The sequence below is a fragment of the Synchiropus splendidus genome, chromosome 19 (genome assembly GCF_027744825.2).
Source record: "Synchiropus splendidus isolate RoL2022-P1 chromosome 19, RoL_Sspl_1.0, whole genome shotgun sequence".
In the NCBI taxonomy this organism is placed as follows: domain Eukaryota; kingdom Metazoa; phylum Chordata; class Actinopteri; order Syngnathiformes; family Callionymidae; genus Synchiropus; species Synchiropus splendidus.
In genome coordinates this window covers 11201550-11223368 of record NC_071352.1, presented here as the reverse complement: position 1 = coordinate 11223368, position 21819 = coordinate 11201550, and the positions used below count along the sequence as shown (strand labels likewise).

At 43.6% G+C, this 21819-nt stretch overlaps 4 protein-coding genes across 6 annotated transcripts; 2 read left to right on the top strand and 2 right to left on the bottom strand.

The window, feature by feature from the left end:
* Positions 1-710: 710 nt before the first annotated feature.
* On the bottom strand, positions 711-7655 carry tubg1 (tubulin, gamma 1). The gene is made up of 11 exons (XM_053851508.1): positions 7473-7655; positions 7044-7156; positions 5673-5840; positions 5511-5579; positions 3479-3558; positions 3284-3410; positions 2843-2929; positions 1957-2106; positions 1742-1894; positions 1519-1680; positions 711-1447 (listed from the first exon to the last, which is right to left on the bottom strand). The coding sequence occupies exons 1-11, from the start codon at positions 7519-7521 to the stop codon at positions 1250-1252; spliced, it is 1356 nt and encodes a 451-aa protein (XP_053707483.1). The 5' UTR covers positions 7522-7655; the 3' UTR covers positions 711-1249.
* A 1410-nt stretch (positions 7656-9065) lies between these two features.
* Positions 9066-15022, top strand: retreg3 (reticulophagy regulator family member 3). Of its 3 annotated transcripts, none has more exons than XM_053852749.1 (10): positions 9066-9221; positions 9598-9840; positions 11241-11347; positions 11482-11512; positions 11599-11725; positions 12002-12086; positions 12441-12578; positions 12648-12727; positions 13279-13411; positions 13481-15021. In XM_053852749.1, the coding sequence occupies exons 2-10, from the start codon at positions 9617-9619 to the stop codon at positions 14035-14037; spliced, it is 1482 nt and encodes a 493-aa protein (XP_053708724.1). In that variant the 5' UTR covers positions 9066-9221; positions 9598-9616; the 3' UTR covers positions 14038-15021. The 3 variants fall into 3 exon arrangements, with proteins under 3 accessions (XP_053708724.1, XP_053708723.1, XP_053708726.1); XM_053852751.1 differs by lacking the exon at positions 9066-9221 and adding an exon at positions 9316-9334 and having other exon boundaries at positions 13481-15022; XM_053852748.1 differs by lacking the exon at positions 9066-9221 and having other exon boundaries at positions 9234-9840.
* Positions 15023-15637: 615 nt separating this feature from the next.
* Positions 15638-17641, top strand: psmc3ip (PSMC3 interacting protein). The gene is made up of 8 exons (XM_053851813.1): positions 15638-15767; positions 16015-16112; positions 16186-16275; positions 16342-16453; positions 16523-16668; positions 16735-16788; positions 16996-17055; positions 17116-17641. Exons 1-8 carry the CDS (start codon positions 15749-15751, stop codon positions 17170-17172), a joined length of 636 nt encoding a protein of 211 aa, XP_053707788.1. The 5' UTR covers positions 15638-15748; the 3' UTR covers positions 17173-17641.
* On the bottom strand, positions 17143-21810 carry mlx (MAX dimerization protein MLX). Its single transcript, XM_053851812.1, has 8 exons — positions 21712-21810; positions 21065-21104; positions 20893-20982; positions 19781-19890; positions 19191-19293; positions 18958-19057; positions 17979-18180; positions 17143-17911 (listed from the first exon to the last, which is right to left on the bottom strand). The coding sequence occupies exons 1-8, from the start codon at positions 21748-21750 to the stop codon at positions 17855-17857; spliced, it is 741 nt and encodes a 246-aa protein (XP_053707787.1). The 5' UTR covers positions 21751-21810; the 3' UTR covers positions 17143-17854.
* Between the last annotated feature and the right edge of the window lie 9 nt (positions 21811-21819).

The window sequence follows — 21819 nt, the reverse complement described above, 5'->3', positions numbered from 1 at the left end:
AACACTTCCCTGTTACTCGTGCTCCCACTTCCTTCTTCTGCCATGGCCACTTGTATTCTCTCTTCAAGGTGCAAGTCGCTTGACAAATGTCAGTGAATCTTTTATCTTTTTGACCGTGTCAATTAATTTTTTTTTCCCTTTGTCGTCTTCAGAAGAAGATGGTGCAGCGGTCATTGCAGGCTCTCGCTGAAGGGCTATGAATGGTCACATATGGAATTATGTAGCAAACAAAACTGCCTGAAAATGTGACATGACTTTCACTTTTTATATTCTTCTTTGCTTTCAGTACTGCTCTGCACACTGGTGGCTCATTCTCGTGATGAGCTTCATGAGGTCGTCCCCTGAAATGCTTTGAGCATGAAATGTATCGTTTTATTTTAAAATTTACAGAGATATGCTTCATAAATTGTCCCTTTATTGAAATTCCCTGTTGGGACTGAACCTGTGTAATACATCAGATATTATATATATATATATATATATATTTTTTTTTAATATATCTAAAAAAATCTTTTAAAAAAAAATCTTAAAACTAGCTGTACTATATATATATATATATATATATATATATATATATATATATATATATAGTACAGCTGATTGTAAGATTTTTTTTTCTGCTTGATTCCCAGTTCTTATAATACGCTACAGAGAAATGTTTATAACAATGTCCATAAAACAGACGAATAACTTTCAAGACAAAGCCTCAAATATTGGAAAACATGTTTCTTTATTCTCATCTTCTCAAATAGGTCCAACAAGCAGAGCGCCATGACGCATTCAAGGACGAGATATTGGATCAGATATTTACAAAGAGTCGTTGGTAGGAGCCGCAGCAGACACTTGTGTCTGACTGGGGTCCAACATCAACCTCTGGTTAGTCATGCGCAGTGATGGCAGAGGAGCAAAGTACAGAACCACAGACGTACGCGTCGGTCAGCGGTGGCGGCGCCATTGTTGGAGGCTGCAGACGGTGCATCTCACTTCAACTCTGGTATAAAAATAGAGAGAAACCGAGGAGACTACAGGAGGGTTCTGAGGAGTGGGAGAGGAGGAACCAAAGGCCAAGAAAGATCTGAGACAGCGCCTCACGCACAATATAGTCTGCATTGATTCGTGAAGCTTTCTTTATGAGCGGCACTTCAGATACAACTTTTACACAGTCAATAAATAAATGGCGACCTGTGTGATGAAGCCGAAAATACGCAACACATATTGACTCAAAGCCACTTCACGGATCATGCGAGGCTCACTGCTCCTGCGTCCCCCATGAGATGTAGTCGGGCCGCGTGGCGGCGCTGTACTCGTCCACCAGCTGCTGGACCACCTCCCTGGAGTTGTCCAGCTCGTCGAAGTTGTCCTTGAAGATGTCCTCCTTGCGGAACTGCTCCAGGAAAGCCTCGCGCTTCCGCAGTTTGTCGTACTGTCGGCACGTTCGCTCGAACAGCTGAGGGCGACGCATGTTTTTGTGTGTGTTTTGCTCGAGAAAACAAACCCCACGTGCTTCCTTGTACTTACGGAGGAGATGCTGGTGTGGTTGGCCATCATCAGGCCGCTGACTCTGTGAGCGGACGGCAGGTACGGGGACTTCCTGGACAAGGCCACCTGGATACTAGCAGGACCCCAGGGGATGAAGCTGGCCAGCTTCCGCTCCCTGATCCTCTGGAGGCTTTTGTGCACCTGCGGTAGGGGACCGTGAGTTTCCTCCCAACCTGACAGCAGGAGGTCAAAGTCTCCTCACCTGAGTGGGGTCCACCTCCCCCTGGATGATGTTGAGGATGGCGATGTAGCAGTGGCTGGGCTGCCTCTCTCTCCCTGTGGACACCATGACGTTCTTGGGCTGCAGGAGTCTCCTCATCACGTCCAGCACCGTGGTCTTCCTCACACTCGCCACCTGCAGCGCGGCTGCTGTCAGAACACCGGTGCCGACAGTGGGCTGTGGTCTGCGTGGCTCACCGACTGGTCCGTGGTCAGCGGGGTGTAGCCGGTCATCAGGAAGTGCAGCCGAGGCGTCGGGATGAGGGAGGCGATGAGGCCGATCAGGTCGTTGTTCATGTATCCAGGGTAGCGCAGGGTGGTGGTGCTGGCCGACATGATGGTGGACACCTGAGGGGAGTCAGTCACACAGACTTCAAGACCGTGACGGCTACATTGTTGAGGAACACATAAGAAGATCAAGAATTTATTCTTCTTCAGCTTTTCCTTCTTTTTCCTCCTCATTCTCCTTCCTCCTTCTTTTTTCTTCCTCATTTTTTCTTCTTTTTCCTCCTCCTCCTTCTCTGTCTTCTTTTCCTTCTTCTTTCTTGTTCTTCCTCCATCTTTTTCCTTCTTTTTTCTTGTTCTTCCTTCTTGTTGTTGTTGTTGTTGTTCTTCCTCTTCTTCTTCTTTTTTCTTCTTCTTCTTTTTTCTTCTTCTTCCTTCCTCTTCTTCTTCCTTCCTCTTCCTCTTCTTTTTCCCTTCCCCCTTTTTCTTTCTTCTTTTTCCTCCTTTTTTCCTCTTCTTCTTCTTCCATCAATCTCCTCTTTGGCCTTCCTCTCAACCTTCTGCCTGGCTGACTAGTCGATACACTCTTAGACTAGTTGCAGTCTTCATGTGTTTTTCAACAACTGTTTACAATACAACAGTCAGACACGTCGCCATGTTTACCAAGCTGTACAAGTCATATGCCGACTAGTCGCTGAGAGAGTCGGTGACTAGTCGACTATCAAAACAGTTCAATTAAATTAAAATGAACAGTGTTTAATAGCAGGGAGCGAAACAGAAGAAAATGCCAAATGGCTCAAGGTCAGTGAGAAGAAAAGCAAGGAAGACAACAGGATTGGAAGGCAGCTGATTCACTCACCAGCTGGTTGATCTGAGAGAACGACGGGTTCTGGATGTGCAGTCGGTCCGTGGCGATGCGATTGAGAGCCGTGTTGTCCAAAACCACCTGAGATCAGAGACAGGATGTGAAGACCTTCTCCAACTGGAACAGACGGAGCGAAGACTCGCCGAGTAAACGACAAGAAACACTGGAGCGATTGTTGGGAAGATGCTATTAGCTCAGCAGCTAATGGAATCAGAGCGTGGGCCGTGGATGAGACCCTGCAGGAAGCTGATATTAATGCCTCTGAGCTGGGACCGTCTTTGCTAACACAATTACCTATTTTAGATTTAATAAATGAGAAGCAAGTCCTCAGTGCTTCCTCATCTGTGGAACATGTATCGCGGCATTTGGCCGGGAAATGGGCTTCAACCAGGGGAGAGCAGAACCTGTTCAGTTCAGAGTCCAAGAGACTCTCACCACACAGTCGGCGTTCTGGGTGAGTCTCTTCAGAGTGAGCAGCGAGTTGTACGGCTGAACCACCACGTCACTCATCTCGTCCTGGTTGGGGAAGACGGAGTAGGTCTGCACCAGCTTCTTGGGGTACCTTCAGGGAGACAACACATCTGGGTCAGAACCGAGGTGAAAATGTGGCAAGCGCCGTTGTTTATGGACCTGTCGTTAAGTTTCTCCAGCAGGTAGGAGCCCAGGCCGGAGCCGGTGCCTCCAGCGATGGAGTGGCACAGGACGAATCCCTGTGGAGACAAAAGAGTGGCTCATTACCGGCAGCTTCGGCCGCAGACTGTGCCACGTGTGGCCTAAAGCCCACTGTGAAAGTCCACTGATGCGGAAAGCTGAATGTGTGGGTGAGCTGCCGCCTCTGTTCCCGGACACTTAAATAAATGGGTGTCGGGCTCCACCCCCAACAAGAGGGGGGAAAAAAACCCAGCAGTACCTGCTTTCAATGTTCACCCAGCTATTATGACCAGACGCTCCGCACGCCACTCCCTGCCAACATACACATGCACACCTTCCCCAGCAGAGCGCACACATGAGTGCACACACCAAATAATAATGTGGGGTCGAGATGTGAATGACTTACAGAAATTGCAGACCTTTGAGGTAAAAGGCGGGTGTTGTTTTATGAGTCTAGCTAAAGAAAGATCAGCAGAAGTGAGGCTAAGAATAATTGTGAGGAAAGACGGCAGCTCTGTGAACACTGGCAGCCTTCTTCTGCACGTACACTTTTCATGTACGTGCCAAGGAATGTGCCAGGGCTGATGTCTTCTTCCATGACAAAACATACTTTTGTTTCCTTCCTAAGCAATATACGAATGGGAGAGCTCCTGGGTTTTCATTGACAAGTATTAGTGATACGTTAGCAGTTACTTCGGCATTCAGAAGTGAAAGTATAAGAGAATTAGATTCTAAATATAAATACTAAGAAATATAAATAAGTGGTGACAATAAAAGAGTGATAATTTTCTTTTCTTTCTCTCATTTCCTACACCAGATTTTCTTCTCCTACAGGGATCAACTTCTTTTTTTTTTTCCCCTTTCGGCTTCTCCCTTCAGGGGTGGCCACAGCGGATCATCCTCCTCCATCTCTCCCTGTCCTCTGCTTCCTCTTCTCTCAAACCTACAAACCTCATGTCCTCCTTCACCACCTCCATCAATCTCCTCTGTGGCCTTCCTCTCCACCTTCTGCCTGGCAGTTCCAACCTCAACATCTTCATCTACCAATGTACTGGCTCTCTCTCTCTCCTCTGTACATGTCCAAACCATCTCCATCTAGCCTCTCTGACTTTGTCTCCTAAACACCTGAGCACATGTGCTGTCCCTCTGATCCTATCCATCCTGCTCACTCCCAGAGAGAAGCTCAGCATCTTCATCTCTGCTACCTCCAGCTCTGCCTCCTGTCTTTTCCTCAGTGCCACTGTTTCCAAACCATACAACATTACTGTCCTTTTGGACACCTACCCTTTCATCCTTGCCAACACCTTTTGTCACACATCACACCTGACACTTTTCTGCAATGATTCCACCCTGCCTGCACCCGCTTCTTCACCTCTTTCTCACACTCTCCATGGCCCTGGACAGTTGAGCCTAAGTACTTCAAACCCTCTACATTCTTTATCTCTGCATCCAGTAACTTCACCTGTCCACTTGGCTCCCTCTCATTCACACACACGTATTCCATCCTACTGCGGCTAACCTTCATTCCTCTCCTTTCTAAGGCAAATCTCCACCACTCTAGCTGATCTTCCACAATGTCATCCTACAATGATCAACTGCTATATTGAAATGGTCAATTAAAATAGTCTTTTAAATCCCACACAAGTCCCACAATAAATTAAAAGATAAATAAAAGATACTGAAAATATACTGTGTAAAATACCTTTCAATCATATTGACATGTTTTACCCATAGTTGTGCGACAGACATTCACCACTGAAAAACATCCTTAAATAACAATCTTTAAATAAAACACACATAAAATGAAGTAATCAAATAACATATTTTAAGATCCGTTTAGATCCTATATGATGCGTTTTATAGTTTAACTGCGACCTCAGGGAACATAAACACAGGTCAAAGGGCCCCAGGCCAATTATTACGGACCTTTAATAATAGCAATAGCTTCAACAGTATTCGTTTCATGAGCATGAACACAGCACAACACAATCTGAAATTTGACTGATCCAACCTCAAGACTGTCACTGCCGTCAGCCTCTCGATCAATGATGTCAAAAATGTCCTCTTGGATTTTCTTTCCCTGTTAGAACAAATGGAGGAGAAAAGCAAGTTTGTTCATTCATATAATGCTTTGATGATGTAGTTAAGACACAGATGAATGCGAAGAATTTACCTGTGAATATCCACTTGCCCAGTTGTTTCCAGCCCCACCGCCATGTTCTGACAGGTAGATGTTCTCCGGGTTGTACAGGTTTGCGTACGGCGAGTTGAGGATGGAGTGGATTACTCTCGGCTCCAGATCCAAGAGTACAGCGCGAGGGATGTAATGTTCATCGTCAGCCTGTTGAGTTCACCAATAGTTAGGTTTAAATTGTTGTAAAGTAGCTATTAAATACATGGCATATAGGCCTGCACGATTCGGGAGAAAATATGAATCACGATTTTTTAGCTAAGAATTGATATCACGATTCTCTGCCACAAATTTTTTTTTCCCCATGAAATACATAGTTTATTGCACACATCAACCATGACAAAACAAAGTTGCATCACCAGGCATATGACGTTTGAGGTGCTGATAAAGATTTGTGGTAGGGATGCTCCGATCAGGGTTTTTGCTGCTGATCACATGGATTGACAATGAATTTGTAATGAAAATGATAAGACCTTCTGTGTCGAAGATGTGAAAACATGAACCTCTTCTGGAAAGCAAAAAAAATCTTGCAGAATGCAGCAACTATCTATATATCATCAATATATATATATATCAAAAGGACACAACTGAAAAACATGTCATTTGATGTGAGATGTCGCAGGTGAATCTCTAGAGACTGTGCTGTGTCTGTGAAATATTGACATACTGTAGCGGGAATCCAAGACAGAGAGCACTGCATTGACGAAAGTTTCCACTTTCAAAGGTTTCAGATTCGGGTGGCTGGCGAACGCTGCACCTGACTCCAAAACAGTTTCTATCCTGTTGCCGAACCGACCCAATCACTACCACGTTCACATCACCCGTGAAACACGTGACTTCAAGGCGCTTCGTCATTGGGTGACGTAGAGGTCACGAGCATTGTGGGAACTCAGAAAGTAGTAGCTGGCGCCACTTGGGAGCGTGAAACTCACTAAGGAAAGTAGCATCTGTGATGCAAATCCAGTCAGTTTGTAAACTAAATGCGAATCGAAAATTAAATCAGACACAAGGGTGAATCGAAATCGCATTTTTTTTTACGATTTATCGTGCAGGCCTAATGGCATGTATCAAAATATAAGCGTGTAAGGACGGAGAAAAGAGTCACTGATATTGTTATATGAAGGGTTAGATAAATAAAACCTGTATTTATAAGTAATAAACCTTACATCAAATCATCGTCTAAAGAAATCCAACATTAAATATGAACGCACAGGACAAAATTGGCACGACAACTCCATCTAGTGCAGAATCTAGTGTTTCACATGAGCTGTGCAACTGTAACCCAAACCGGGCGGACATCAAATAGAAACCTAAAAACCTAAAGAGGAATGACTCCAGGACATGTGGAGGTACCTGATAGAAGAAAACATCCTTCCTGTCGGTCCCTTCGGTGGCGAACTCCTCAACAATCCCTTCTGGGCTGATGCCATGCTCTGCACACAGCTGCTTCCAAAACTCAAACCCGACTGTAAGACCAGGAAATAAGAATTATTCGAGCAAAACAACATCATCAGGTCGTTGTTTTCAATACCGGCTGCTTCACTGAACACGGAGAATGATATTAAATGTAGGACGAATAGACTTGTAATTTACATTGCTATTACGAGTAACTAGGTATGTGAAGTCATAGTCATTCATGTAAAATAATCCTTTATATTAAGTAGTTTGCGCTGGTAGCAGGGCAAAACAAAGTGAGAAAACATTACATAGCATGAAATAATGTGCTCGCTAGCAAAAGAAATAGGAGTGTACATGCAATATGAAAGGGTCTTTCAAACGTACTTTGGTTTCCACATTGTCCAAGCTGAAGGGTAATAATTTCCCGCGGCATGTTCCGCCTGCAGCTGCTTTTATTTACGCCAACAGCTAAATAAAACAAGAGAAACAAACCCACTAGCTGCCCGCTGCTTCCCGCTTGATGCAGCAGTGACGTCACTGGCCGCCTCTTCGTTTGTTCATTTATGAATGTAAAATGGACTGGGACTGCGCATACTGCCACCTGCTGGGTTGAATCAGAATCAGAAAAACTTGATTAAATTGTGTTTGTAACATGCTCTGTACACAGCATATCACAATAAATTAAAAAGAAATAATATTATAAAGTGCAAAAAAAGTGACATTTAGAAAAATAATGTGCAACAAATGCTGTTCAAGAACAGAAAATGTGCCAAAAAACCCTTCATTGTATTATTTTCAGGGACGAAGTGTATGCTTTTATAGCCACAGGAAGAAAGGACCTCCTGTGGTCCTGTAGTCTCAGTCTGTTGGTCCATGTGCTTCTGTATTGGACCAGGAGCTCATGTCGGTGATGTTGTCCAGGATGCTCCTTAGTTTCAGGAGCATCCTTCTCTCCATAACCGTCTCCACAGAGTCCGGTTTCATCACCAGCTTTGCGGATGAGTCTGTTGCGTCTGTTAGTGTCCGCCACCGTTAATCTGCTGCTCCAGCAAACCGCAGCCAACAGAATTGCACGGGACACCACCGACTCATAAAACATCCTCAGCATTGTCCCGCAGACATTGAAGGACCTGAGCCTCCTCAAGAAGTAGAGACGACTCTGACCCCTTTTGTAAAGGGCCTCAGTGTTCCGAGTCCAGTCCAGTTTATTGTCTATGTGGACCCCAAGATATTTATAGTCCTCGACCATATCCACATTGGCCCCCCGGATGGAAACAGGGGTCACAGGAGACTTGGTCCTCCTTAGGTCCACCACCAGAAGTGACTGCTTCTTCGCAGTTCGCCTTCAAACAAAATTATTTTCTCACACACACAACGTGGATATCAATGAGGGGAAATCGACTTGAATGACAAACATTTAAAAAAGTAAATGAATATTTCAATTTATAGTTTTCGTTTATTGTCCTTAATTGTTTTTTAAAACATCGCGTTCATATGAGCAATAGTATATTATATGGAGACCACAAAAAATCAAGAATGAATGAAACAATTTCCGAACAAATATTGATTTTAAAAATAACACAAACGCTTTCACCCATGATAAATACATAATTACAGTTGTGTTTTTGTTTATTTTGTATATTTATTTTTTATTGTATTTTCCCCATAACAGCAGAATAGCATAAGAGCAGAGCACAAAACTGCAAATAACTATTAAAATATATATATATATATATATGTCTGCGAAAATGTTAGTATTCGATTCACCTCGAGGAAATGCATTCGAGCTCTGATTTTGAAAAATGACGCACATACATATACCATAATATTACGCAATGACAGACACGTGGTTGTATATTACACAAGCAAATTCAAAGTAAGATGCGTTGCGTCATTCGTCTTCTTTTATTACAAAACTCTGGTAGAATAAAATAGACTGAAAGCAAAACCATTCTTTATTCGCTTCTGCGTGTCTTTACAACGGTACAGCGTTGACTTTGATATCGTGTAGCAGCCTTTGGACCGACTCCATGTAGTGGATATAAATAACAAAGTTGGAGCCTTGCACTTTTCTATTTAACTAACGAAACAAAAGGGCACGTGACCGACTTGGTCAGAAGATCAAGACACGCTGTACGAAGAGCTTTCGATTCGTTGACTTAAAAGTTTCCTACAACCCTGAACGCATCTTGAATTGTTGGCCCGCGTGCGCTGTGATTGGTCCATTTCAAGGCTAAGCAAAACAGGTTACGCCATATTGCCAGTGACAAGAGTCGAGCGCATTTGTTTTGGCCAAACTATGACGAAATAGCGACTGTCAGTTGGTTATATTTCAATTACACTTAGTTTCATGCATGCGCTGCTCGTTTTAGTATCGCAAAGTTACGTAGACGACGAGACGCGATGTGGCTAGCCGTTAGCTGCACAGTCCTCTAGCATGGTGTTCAGTGTCGCTGCGTTCCTCCTTCGTGAGCACTTTATTTCCCCCGCTAAAGTATTCATGTTATAGGTTTTCTTATCGACGGAGTATGGCACACACTGTGGCAACGGCTGACGCGAACTATGGCCAGTCGAGCTCGAGTAGTGGACGGCGCTCCAGCCAAAGAGACGACCAGGTGCGGGCTGTCAAAGCCGCTCTTCTGACCAGGTTGGGGCCCTACGAGCCGGTGCTGACCTACCTGCAGACCGTCCTGGTGTGGGAGAGACCCATTCATTGCGTTCTACTCTACATACTGATCCTCCTCGTCTTCAGGTGAGTTACAGATCACGGTGGTGGATGGTGACCGTCATGTGGCATGCAGATAAGATAACTTCACCACGGTAACTAAACAACGCGATAAGACGTCTTGTTGTTTACATCCAAATTTAGCGGTTTATACGCTCCCTTGCTACATTATGTTCATAAATCTCGTCAGTGTCTTATTAGATTTCACTTCTTAAATCAAAACTACCACACAATTTAAGTGAGAATTATTTGGTTTGTAGGGAATGGCCACCTGACATCTTCTTTCTCTGCAGAGCTCATCGATTTTGAAGCATAAATGTGTTGCCATAAAGTAGTATAGCATTGTGTTTACAATAATTCAACGTCTATTATTTGAAATCCCTTTTGATGATTTGAATACTTATTTGACTCTGAAGTCGGGTGCTGTTGTTTTAAATGCCGACTGAGGTGTGTTTAAACAGAACTGTCATTTGTTTGCTGCGCACCATTTAGTCCTCTAGGTGTTTTCATGTTCCCGGCGCAGCTGACACCCCTCTGAGTTAATCCGTCAAACCCCACCAGCTCTTTGTCAGGTCAATCTCTTAAATTGGCACCATTATTTGTTGTTGTGGTGGCGAACAGAATCACTTGACTGATGCTGCTGCTGCTGACAAGTCTAGTTCAGTTCTTGTTAAAAGCACACTGTCACTACATATTTATTATACATTAGATTAGATGCTTTTTATTTCTCCCACAGTTGGGATATTGACAGTATATCATAAAAACTATTCACATAATTTTGTCCACTCCATTCTACATTAGATTAGATGCTCTTTATTTCTCCCACAGTTTTGGATATTTACATTATATCAGGAATCAGGATCAGCTTTATTTGCCAAGTATGTTTAACATACAGGGAATTTGTTTCCGGCCGATGGTGACTCTATAGAGATTTTCAATCGGAAATAGAAGAGAAGAATATATATATATATACATACAGAGAAAAATAGAAGAAGAATATATATTTACAAAGAAGCAGACACAATAATAATAATGACTAAAAATAAATAAAAAAGAAAAAACACTTTGCAGACTGGAAGTGCAAAAAGCAGAAAAAACTGAGGTGTGTTGAATAATTAAGTGTTCAATGAAAGCTATTCACATAATATTGTCCACTCCTTAAGTTGCCATTCAAACACCACTTCTTTTCCTGGGATTAATGTGTAAGATGACGCATTTCAGTGTTTTGAGCCTAAAAAAAGGATTTAATTATTTTCTAAGGACTGAATTTTTATTTGACCACCAGACAACATCAACTTGTTTGCTTGTATTGAACTTGCAAAAAGTCATTTTTCTAGCAAATATCCCAGAGGAAGGTGTGCTATTCAACCCCTCAAAACGGTTCCAGTTAACAAAGAAGTCTTTGTATTTTTTTTTTCCTTATCCAGTTTCTTTGTTCTGACCTCATTTCGCCTGCTGTTCCTGCTGGCTGCTGGCTTGATTGTGTTGGTCTGCGTTGATACCTGGAAGAACAAGATCTGGCCGCTCATCAAATGTAACAACATGCATTTTACAGTACAATTTCAGCATTTATTTTGAATGTATATTTATTCAGGACACCATTTTCTGTGACAGTCTTGAACTCTTGCATATGAAATACAGCCTGATCCTTTTATTTTTCCTCTTCAGTCAGGCATCAGGAAGAGTCTGAGAATGAGAGGTTGGTTTGAGCTGCAATTGACAAATGAAATAGTTGGCTTATGTAACTTGCTGGCAACTTTGGCTCACACTGTCCTCTTTGTGTAGCTGGGGTCTGGTGCAGCCCAACATCCTCAGTGTTCCCGAAATGTGCCACCACTTGGCTGAAGCCTGGGTCAGCTGTACTGTTCTTGCCTCCATGTTGATTCAGTACAAGCGAAACAAACCAGGGAAGGTGAGAAAACACTTTGGAATGTGGCAACACGACAACTCGGGCGACTCCCAGTGTACCGAGATGCCATGTCGGCTATAAAAGTCCTGGTGTGTGTAGGCTTTTTGTATTGAACAAGGTCAAAATCGTCCGTGTGGTTAGAGCCCAGTTGAGTATTTGCCAAAGTAATCGCCGTCCAAAATGTGTGCCAAATGACATGAGAACGCAAATCCATAATCATGTCATCTCAGTAAGATGTGTGTGGTTATTTCTGAAATCCATTTGTGATCCTCCCATCAGTTCTGCATCCTGACCTGCTCAGTCTTCTTCTGCCTGGCTGTCTTCGGCAACTACTGCCCTGGAGCGTGGATAGTGTTTTTAGTTGGTAAGTCACAGACGTTAAACCAGTTCCAACTGCATGTCCAGACATCCTGGCAGGTTGGCAGAGAAGCCTGCGTCTATTAAAAATGCATGACTGCTGAAACAAGATCAGTAGGGGCCTCAGTACCGGGTCCTTCCCCGTGAGGTGATTAACACTAGGATCAGGGAAACATGTTGCTTGCTAAGGAGGTCAGAGGGAGGCCGGTTTAATCTCATAACCAGAGTAAGAGGGAGGTCCTGCTGACGTCCGTGATGACCAAGGTTGCGTGCACGCTTTGTGAGAGCGAACTCTTCTGTTATAATCTGTAACTGGATGTTTAAGAATGAGCCAAAAAACAGGAGTTTCTTTCTTCCTCAGTGCTGTTTAATCTTCTGTTGCCACTGCTGGAGTACCGCAAGGTCTTCCACTATATGGGTGTGATGCTGGAGCCGGCCCTGCAGTGGTTCGACTTCAGCGATCATGGGTACATGATGTCAAAGCCCATTGATAATCAGTGTAAGTGAGCACTTGTGACCCCGTTTTTTTTCCTGCTCTAATGCGACTCTTTCTTCGGTTTGACTGCAGTCCTGAGGAAGCCCGTCCATGGCGCCGCTGGCGGAGAGGCCAGTGACAGTGAGGAGGAGCTGGCGGCTTTCTGCCCCAAGGTGAGTCTGTCATGAAAACGCTGTTTTGTTCGTGATAAAAGGCACCGATAAAAGCGATAGCAGACAGGAGGAAGCGTTACCGATGGGCTGTTCCGCCTTCTGTCATGAGTGGAAAACAAATACGCTGTGTATTGTATAGTCATTTTCTATTTGTTTTGGGAGTTGACTCAGGGAGCAGGGCTGGCACTCAGTTCTAAAAGGCAGTGCCTCCAGGTGGACAAGGAGGAGGTGTCAGGCCTCTCAATGCAAGTAATTTGTGGAAAATATATGGATTTGTATGTAACTATCACTCAGAAATACTCCTATTTGAGGTTTGCCTTGTTGTTTTTGGTCCTTCTGTGTAAAAACGAAGAGTTAAATATCCATCAACATCATCAGAGATGAATGATACCAAACAATGCAACAATGTTATTTTTCAATTGTTTTTATGGTGAGATATGAAGATGAAATAACAAGTCGCTGCACCTTTCAGAAAATGTAAAAAAAAAAAAATGCATTTCATGTTTAATGTCAAATCCAAATTTGGGCACACTGTGTTTTGTCATCCTTAGTTTGATGATGCTGTTGTTGCTAAAGAGCTGGCGCTCAGCGACTCAGAACACTCGGACGCTGAGGTGTCTTACACTGACAATGGGACGTTCAATCTGTCCCGAGGACAGACTCCGCTGACTGAGGGATCTGAAGGTGAGTCTGCAGTGGGGGCAGGTGAGAGAGGTGTTTCCAGTGTCAGAGTGTCCCTCTGTGTGTATACAGATCTGGACCGACACAGCGATGCCGAGGAGTCGTTCGCTCAGGATCTCCCCGACTTCCCCTCCATCAACCCGGACGCCACCCTGATGGACGACGATGACGACACCAGCATTGGTCTGCCCAGCCTGGCCATGTCTGGCCTCCACAGTCACCGGGACTCAGTGCTGGAGGTTGAGGATCACCTGGACTCGGATCAGGATGATCTGGACGAGGACCTGTCCCTCAGCAGCCATCCGCCCGCCGCCAGGTTCTCCACCGACTTAACTGGAGAATTGGCTGGAGTGATCGCCAGCAACATGATCCAGGCGGCGTTGGCTGGAGCGCTGCAGCCTCATGCTCCGCCCTCCCAGCGCAGAGCTGGTCCTCCTCGGGCTGGGTCCCGCCAAAACTACCGCAAACAGTCAAGCGCGGAGCTCGACACCGACCTGGACGCGGAGGACTTTGAAATGCTGGATCAGTCGGAACTAAACCAGATGGATCCACTTGGAGGGGGAGGATCCAGACAAGGGCGGAGCCAGGGGGCTGGCTTCTTGTCCAACTTCCTTGGTAAACCTCAGTAAGACATGTGTGCCTGTGTGTGTGCGCGCGCGTGTGTCATTAGATGTCCATATTGAGGAGTGGATGCCACGTTTTTAGGGTCCCAGCAACTTTTGTTTTACTCAACAACACTGTGAAATTCCTTCCGATCCTTTAAAGTCAACCTTTAAACTCATCCAGAATAAATACCTTTGTAAACCGAGCAATAGAAACAAAAAAATATCAGCCATGTAAACAACCAGCTTCTATGAGCCGTGACAGTCAGGGAGCCAGTCACCGATGAGACCTAATGTTACAGCTTCTTCACAACTTGGAGGCCCTGACTCACAGGGAAAATCCACATGGGACCAAAATGAACATTCCTGTTGACTGAGCTGAGCCACGTTGCCATGGTAACAGCCTCTGGTGGCTCACAAGCTTGAGTGACAGTCAATCTTTTTCTCACTCAACTTGATGGTACATCAGTTTGTGGTTATCAGTGTTGGGCTGTTTCAAATGAGAGGTTGTGTTCCATTCATTTTCTTATTTATTTTTTTATTTAAAGAGTTTGCGCATGAACCCTAACTTCAAGGAGACGCATATCATCATTTTGTTTTCCCCCATGTAAGTGTGTCCAGAAGAAACCTGTTTGCTGTGTTAAAATGCTGTTTCAGTTAAGCTAATGTTACAAATCGTCTCTGAATCTTTGACAAACTACATAAGGAAGTGGCAAAAACTTAAATTTAGAATCGAAAATTCCCCTTACTGCAATCGTCGCGAGATGTAGCTGCTTCCTGTTGGTCTCACAAGTTTATTTGCTGCTCCAAGTTTTAAGTTACAAAGTCTGAAAATGCTGGTCTTTTATTTGCAAATCACTTTTGAGAGCTTTAGACAAAGACATTGAAGTGTAACTGAAGTATATTTGTTTACTGAAGAGATTTTGCTTTTCATTAAAGCGTTTGGAAAAAAACAGTCTAGATGAGATAGAAGTGTATTTAATCGACTGTACCTGGTTTTATATATTGTTCTGATGTGCAAAATCTATATTGAATAAATTTGTTATGTAATTACATCGGTGTACTGTTCTCATTGAAATTAAAGGGTTCGGATTTATGTTGAATGGTCGTAACAAGACCGTCAAACGTATGTATGTTTATATATATATATATATATATATATATATATATATATATATATATATATATATATATATATATATATATATATATATATATATATAAGAAGCAATGGCTGGATAGAAATTCAATATTTAATAAAATGTGATCAATCGTTTGCTCGTCTTTGATTCTTTTCTAATTTTTCTAACATATTAAGACAACTCTAACATTTTTGACACGTTTCGCGTCCAGGAAATATAGAGCGATGCATTTATTAAGCAATGTTGTTACTGTATGGTTGTTGGTCTTTAAGACAGAGGTTCACCCCGCAACTTTACAGTCTTTGGTAAAGATGTAACACTCTGATTCGATTTCCATTTATTGTCAAATTATTGGCTGCTAATGCGAGACAAGATATCGCGCGTCTTCGACCAAATTTTCCCTCGATTTCTCTGAGATGACTTATGGTCTTGTTGATTTAAATATTAAATAAAAGTGTCAACCCACTCCGTTGTCGAAGCGGTCCATTTAATACTACGCGTGATGCCTCTTCGCACAGAGAAGGTGGGAGTTGTGACGCATGTTTTAGCGCGAATGTCGGTTCGGAGCTGAGCTGGGAACTACACCGAAACTCAGCATGAGTGAAACGGATAACGGTGAGTCTCGACTCTGGGCGGTTGTTGTCTATATACCAAAAGTGTTCTACGTGTTTCATGAAACAACCGTCACTCCATAGTGAGCATGCTAGCGGTTGACGTCCTGCTTCCTGTGCGCATGCTCCGCCAATGTCTCCACTTCTGTCGACTGAAATCCAAGCGATCATTTTAGTCGTTTACAGTCGAGAGAAGCATGAATACATGTCCCACTAGAGGGCACTATAATGTGTACAGCTTTCTACTTCAGCCACCATCATCCTGGACTACTTAAATGGGATGAACCGTCCTTACGACGCTGAGACTATTTTCTGTAACCTCCAGGAGCAGCACGGTTTGGGCAAAAATGTGAGTGTGACAACAGCCACGTTGTGTTTGTGTGGTGAGCTCTCATCAGTTGTGTGTCTGTGTGAGACATCAGGCGGTGGTGAAGGCCCTGGAGAGCCTGGCTCTGGAAGGGAAGATTAAAAGGAAGATATTCGGGATACATAAGATTTACTTTGCAGATCAGGTGAGTGGAATTGAACGCGATTTCATCATGACAATGTGAACCTGACTTTGTGGTTTGCCGGCACAGGCACAGTTCAAAGATGTAAGCGTCGCAGACTTGAAGAAGATGGACGATCACATCTCAGGACTTACTGCGGAGCTTCAGTCTATCAGCAGCATCAACAAACAGCTGTCTGCAGGTGGTGCTCCAAAACATGTCTTTGGTTTCCTTTCACACCTCTGACCTTGAGCGTGACGTGCGAGTGCAGAGCTGAAGGAGCTCAAAAAGACGCCCACCACGGATGAAATGGTAGCTGAGATCCAGGAGCTGAAGGAAGAGTGCGCCACAGACAAAGCGCGGCTGGAGAAGATCAAATCGGCAGGTGATTATGTCCCGCCGGAAGAGAGGGAGAGGGTAAGATTTAAGTTGAGAAATCCTGCTCGTTGTCTGCTTCTAAATCGACCCTGTATGTGCTGACAGGTGTGTAAAGAGCGGGACCTTTATGTGGAGGAGTGGAGGAAGAGGAAGAGACTGGTGATGTGCCTTTACTTTCTCACTCACATGAATGTTGTGTGTATCTGAGGGTTAGTTTTAGCCTCACGCATAATGTTAGCTTCAGAGAACTGTCGAGTAAAAATGCCTGATACACAATATGATGTAAAGTTTCATACAAGTTTCGCTTCACAGCAATAATTTTGGGAAACTCTGGTATGACTCACAACTTGCTTTCTTCCTCTCCAGGCTTTAGACATGATCGATGCGATCATGGAGGGATATCCGAAAAGCAAAAAAGAACTCCTCGTGAGTAACTGGAAACCGCTTGTGTTTTACTCCCGTCTAAACCAAGTCTGTTTTCCACAGGAGGAAATCGGAATAGAAACTGACGAGGACCACGGTGTTGTGATTCCAGACAAGTGAAAGACAGGTTTTATTTATAGCAAGTTAAAATATATTTGTATTTACATGAGTTGTTGATTGTTGCGGTATGTTCTGGTACAATGTTTATCTTCCCTTTCAACGTTAAAAACACCCCTGAGGCTGAAATAACTATATGTTAAACCTCTTTTCTTGGTGTTTATGAGAGTTAAATACGTGTAAGAAACTGGTGTTGTTTAAGCAGTCACCTGTTGTGCGGCATACGAAGACACACCACATGTGTGTCCTTGTGTATTTGGATCTGATTGCTGTTGAAAAACCAACAATTCAAAAGAATCAACACGTTATAATTTACATAAACACAGTAAAACAATTTTGGTTGAACTCGCTGATCCTGACTAAGGTTGTGTGAAATCCAGAGCAGTGTTTCGGAAATCTCTTCAGCTGGTGCTTGTGCAGTGTGTGAGTTCACAGAGATATTAAAGTGTTGAGTTGAAGCCTGTTAGTGTGTGTACTTTTGTAAAATCAGCGGACCTCACACTATCACAGTGAAAGACAGTTGAAGCTGAAAGAGGACTGAGGCAGAGGTCGTCTGCTCAACTGAAGAGTCTGACCCTGCCACCAGACGGTCGCACGGTAAAGCAGCGGTGGTGTTTTGAGGTATTGCAGTCGCAGGAGCGGGCGTTCCTGAGATGAGATCGGCATCCCGGAGCTCCAGCACTCGTCAATATAGCCGGCCGTTGATTTGGTGAAGGACTCCGACCACGAACTCTCTCAGCGTCTGCGGCGGGACAGGGAGAGCGTGACCTAGGTGCAGTGAGAGACGGAGCCGAAAGCAGGGGCCGCACCTGAGGCTTGCAGTGCTCCTCGATCCAGCTGATGACGCAGGCCGACAGCTCTTGGAAGCTGTTGACCGACACCGAGGTGGTGAACGACTGGAACAGCGAGTCCATGATGCTCTGAAAGATGTTGAACTTGACCTGGTCCGACACCTGATCCTCCCCCTGTTGCGGGTTGTTCTGGTGGGCCTTCACGATGTGCTCGTAATTACTGTGGATCACAAGCAACATGTAGCTCTGAAAAACTTCACCGGACAAGATCATGCTCCAGGCAAATCCGCAAACCACCCTGAACTGTAATATACGTGCGGTGCTCCACAAGGATCCATTATAGGCCCCCTTTTATTTTCCATCAAATTGCACATGCTTAAAATCACTTCTTGTTGGCGATAAAAAAAAATGTAGCCATAACTGCTAAAAAGTTCAGTTGTTTTGCTGAGGCTTACCTTCACAAACAAATGTTATGTGTTCACTTTTCTTTTCAGTTGTTCTAGCTCACCGGTGTCTTGTATGAAGTAGTGACAGTTCATAGGACAAACTTGTTTTGAGTCCATAAATCATACTTTTGGGGGACAAACTTTGTGCATTCATCTTTGACAGAGTTTATAATAGTCTGTACAAGCATTGCTCGACAAGCCTTTACTAAAACAATATAGTGTACAAGTGTAACTCCGTGTGGTTTATCCAGTGCTATATTGACGCTATTATGGAGCGGAACACTTTCTGTAGGACCCAGTATGATGTCAACACTCGATGACTTAACCAGTTAAAACTAGTTTCATTCATGTTGTTTATGATCTAGTAAACTATGATGTTGGAGCCAGCTGTTGAACGTCTTTTGAATTACACTACACCAGTCAGTGAAATTGAATAATTTTAAAATTGAAAATATTTTCGTACTGTTAAACATTATGAATTATCATTGAGAATTTTGGATGGAAATGTTCAAGGAGTTTTCTTTCAACCGAACAGTGAACTCCAATCTTACGTTTTCATAATCTTCAGGGCCGTCACCTCTTTTCTCAAGACAGAAACTTCTTCTTCTTGCTTCTTCTTTTCTTTGTGAAGAAAATGAATATAGTCGATGGCTAAAAAAAACAACAAAAAAAAACATGAGATAAACACATCATCAGACTTGAAGAGGAAGAGCCGTGTGTCGACACCACTGAGTTGCCTGTTGTGTACTGTATCACGAAAGCATGTCAGATTGTCACGGCTCACCTTTCTGCAGCACGGTGGCCTTGCTGATCTTCTGAGCTCCCACACCGAACTCAGACTGCTGGTGACACGTTGGCACGATGGTCATCAGGTCATCGTAGCCTTTCTGAAGACGTTGGAAAAGGTGATTTAACTAACCTTTATTTTAACCACAGAACATATATAAGTTTTACACAACAAATATACAGACTCTTCTGTATTTTGTGTCTAATACTTAACACAAAAACAAAGACAACTGCTAAGGAGAGTTTTAGATATGACAGATCAGATCCAGACCTGTCATTGTGCCCAAAACACTAGAAACTCAAGACAGTTGTTTGATGTATCCACCCGCACCTCTCTCACACACCGTCACTGCCAGAAGGTGACCTGAACTGATCTTCAAGCAGAGACTCAGAATATTTGATAGTTGGAGATGTTTAGAAAATAAAGTGGATATCCGTCTCCTGTTGCTTGTGACTCAATGGCAACACATTTCTTCACATCTTCCCTGCTACACACTCTCACATTCAAATGCCTGAGCAGCTTAATAACTGACACGACAGCAATCGATATTCATTGTTAGGTTCATGCAGCCTCTTTAACCCTCTCACCTTGATAGCATCCCTCCTCTTCTGCTCAGCTTGCGTGTGCGCTTGTCTCCGTCTGTCTTTATACGAGTCCTTAAACGATGTGTCATGTCTGCAGTCACTGTCCTCATCATCTATTTGAAGATGAATAAATAAGGAATCAAGCCCCATGTACTCAAACTTCAATTTATCAATGCAGAAAATGAATGAAATTAGGTGGAACTCGAAGACGTACGGAGCCCTGGAAGTGACATGCATGACTTTATTTATTTTTTTGCCTGAGATGACAACTATCTCGAGATATTTTTTTATCTCGTGATGATGCGAATCTCGAGATAACAGTTATCTCGAGATCATTTTTATCTCAAGATACAATCGTAAACATCAGCGCATGCGCAGCTGCCTCTCTGGCAAAGCATTTTCTATACGTCCTCCTGGAACCACTATGTCTCCCATGGCCTCGCAACTGTTTGTCAACATTGTCAGTCACTGTCTGCAAGTCTGTGCGCTTTTAACACTCTGATCAAGTGCCTTTTACTCAAAATAATACCATATGTGGCTAAGCTACACGTATTACGCGTCCCTGGAAGCGACATGCATGACTTCATTTTTTTTTAACCCGAGATAAAAATGATCTCGAGATACAATTTATCTTGAGATCATTTTTATCCCGACATAAAAATGATCTTGAGATACAAATTATCTCGAGATAACTGTTATGTCAGAAGAAAAAAAATAAAGTCATGCATGCAACATGTGGAATTATTTTGAGTAGAAGCCACTTGATCAGAGTGTTAAATGTGCACAGACTTTGCCGTTGGCAATATTCTGACTTGCAGACAGCGAATGACAAGGTTGATGAACAGTTACCAAGCCATAGGAGACATAGAGGTTACAGGAAGTAATCCTTTCTTGAGATAAATATGATTTCGAGATACTAATTATCACGAGATAAAAATGATCACGAGACAACTGTTATCTCGGGCTAAAAAAAAATAAAGTCACGCATGTCACATCCCAAAAAAAATAAACACACGCATGTCACTTCCAGGGCTCCGTAAAGACGTCTGTTGGCTTATTTATAAGGATTAACTCTAAATAACAGCACAGATTCTCCTATAGGTCACTGTCGGTACCTGTGTTGGGAACTGAAGATGCACTGGTGGAGCCAATGCTGTTCGCTCTGGACACCACTGAGCCCTTCTTGCCAGATTCTGCGAAGAAACCTGAAGAGCAGAAGTCACCCAAGTATCCGTCACCATGCAATGCTCGGCACACAGACACATATAGACCTGACTCAGTACTCACTGGGGTCGAATCCACCGTCGCTGAAAGCCCCGTCAGTGTGCTGAGCCATCACCGGACAAGAGAGAAGTGAGATAAGGCAAACAGGCTGGAAGAGAGCTTGTGATCACGGTGTCCTAAATATGGACAATACAGACACGAGCCAAACAATCGGAGCGCCCACAGAGCTTTGCCCTGATTATCATCGATTTAGAATAAAAAGCCAGAAAGTGACAACTGCTTTTAGGATCTAGGGCAACCGCACACAAAGGTTCCTGGCAATTGCCAGCAACATACAAAAGTGAGTGACGTGTTTCTCTGCGCGCCGCAGAGGTACCTGTACTGTTTGTAACCAGTCTGTTAGTATCAACACGTTAACTGACACATTGACGGTAACTACACCATAACAACACACAGCGTCACTTTAAGGTTGAACGGCTCGGACTAAACACTCCTGTCAACGCCACATTTGCCGGTGCAATACTAGCAAACGAGCTGAAAAGCGTTCTCACTCGTATATAAGCTAGTTAGCAGGCAAGCTAACAAAGCCCTTCTGTCAACTGAACTTCGGTTTCGAGTGGAAGAGGCACTCGCGTGACGTCAGCGATGTCAAGACGAAACGCAAGAGACATCAAAAGGCGTATAAAGTTGCAATCAAAAAAGGGTCTTACTTTCCAGTGCTCGTCCGGAGACCTGGTCGGGTCAGTCATTTTGGAATGCGAAAAGAACCACTGTCCGTGGTGAGTTCAAGTGTCACCCGGAACATTCTATAATATTCT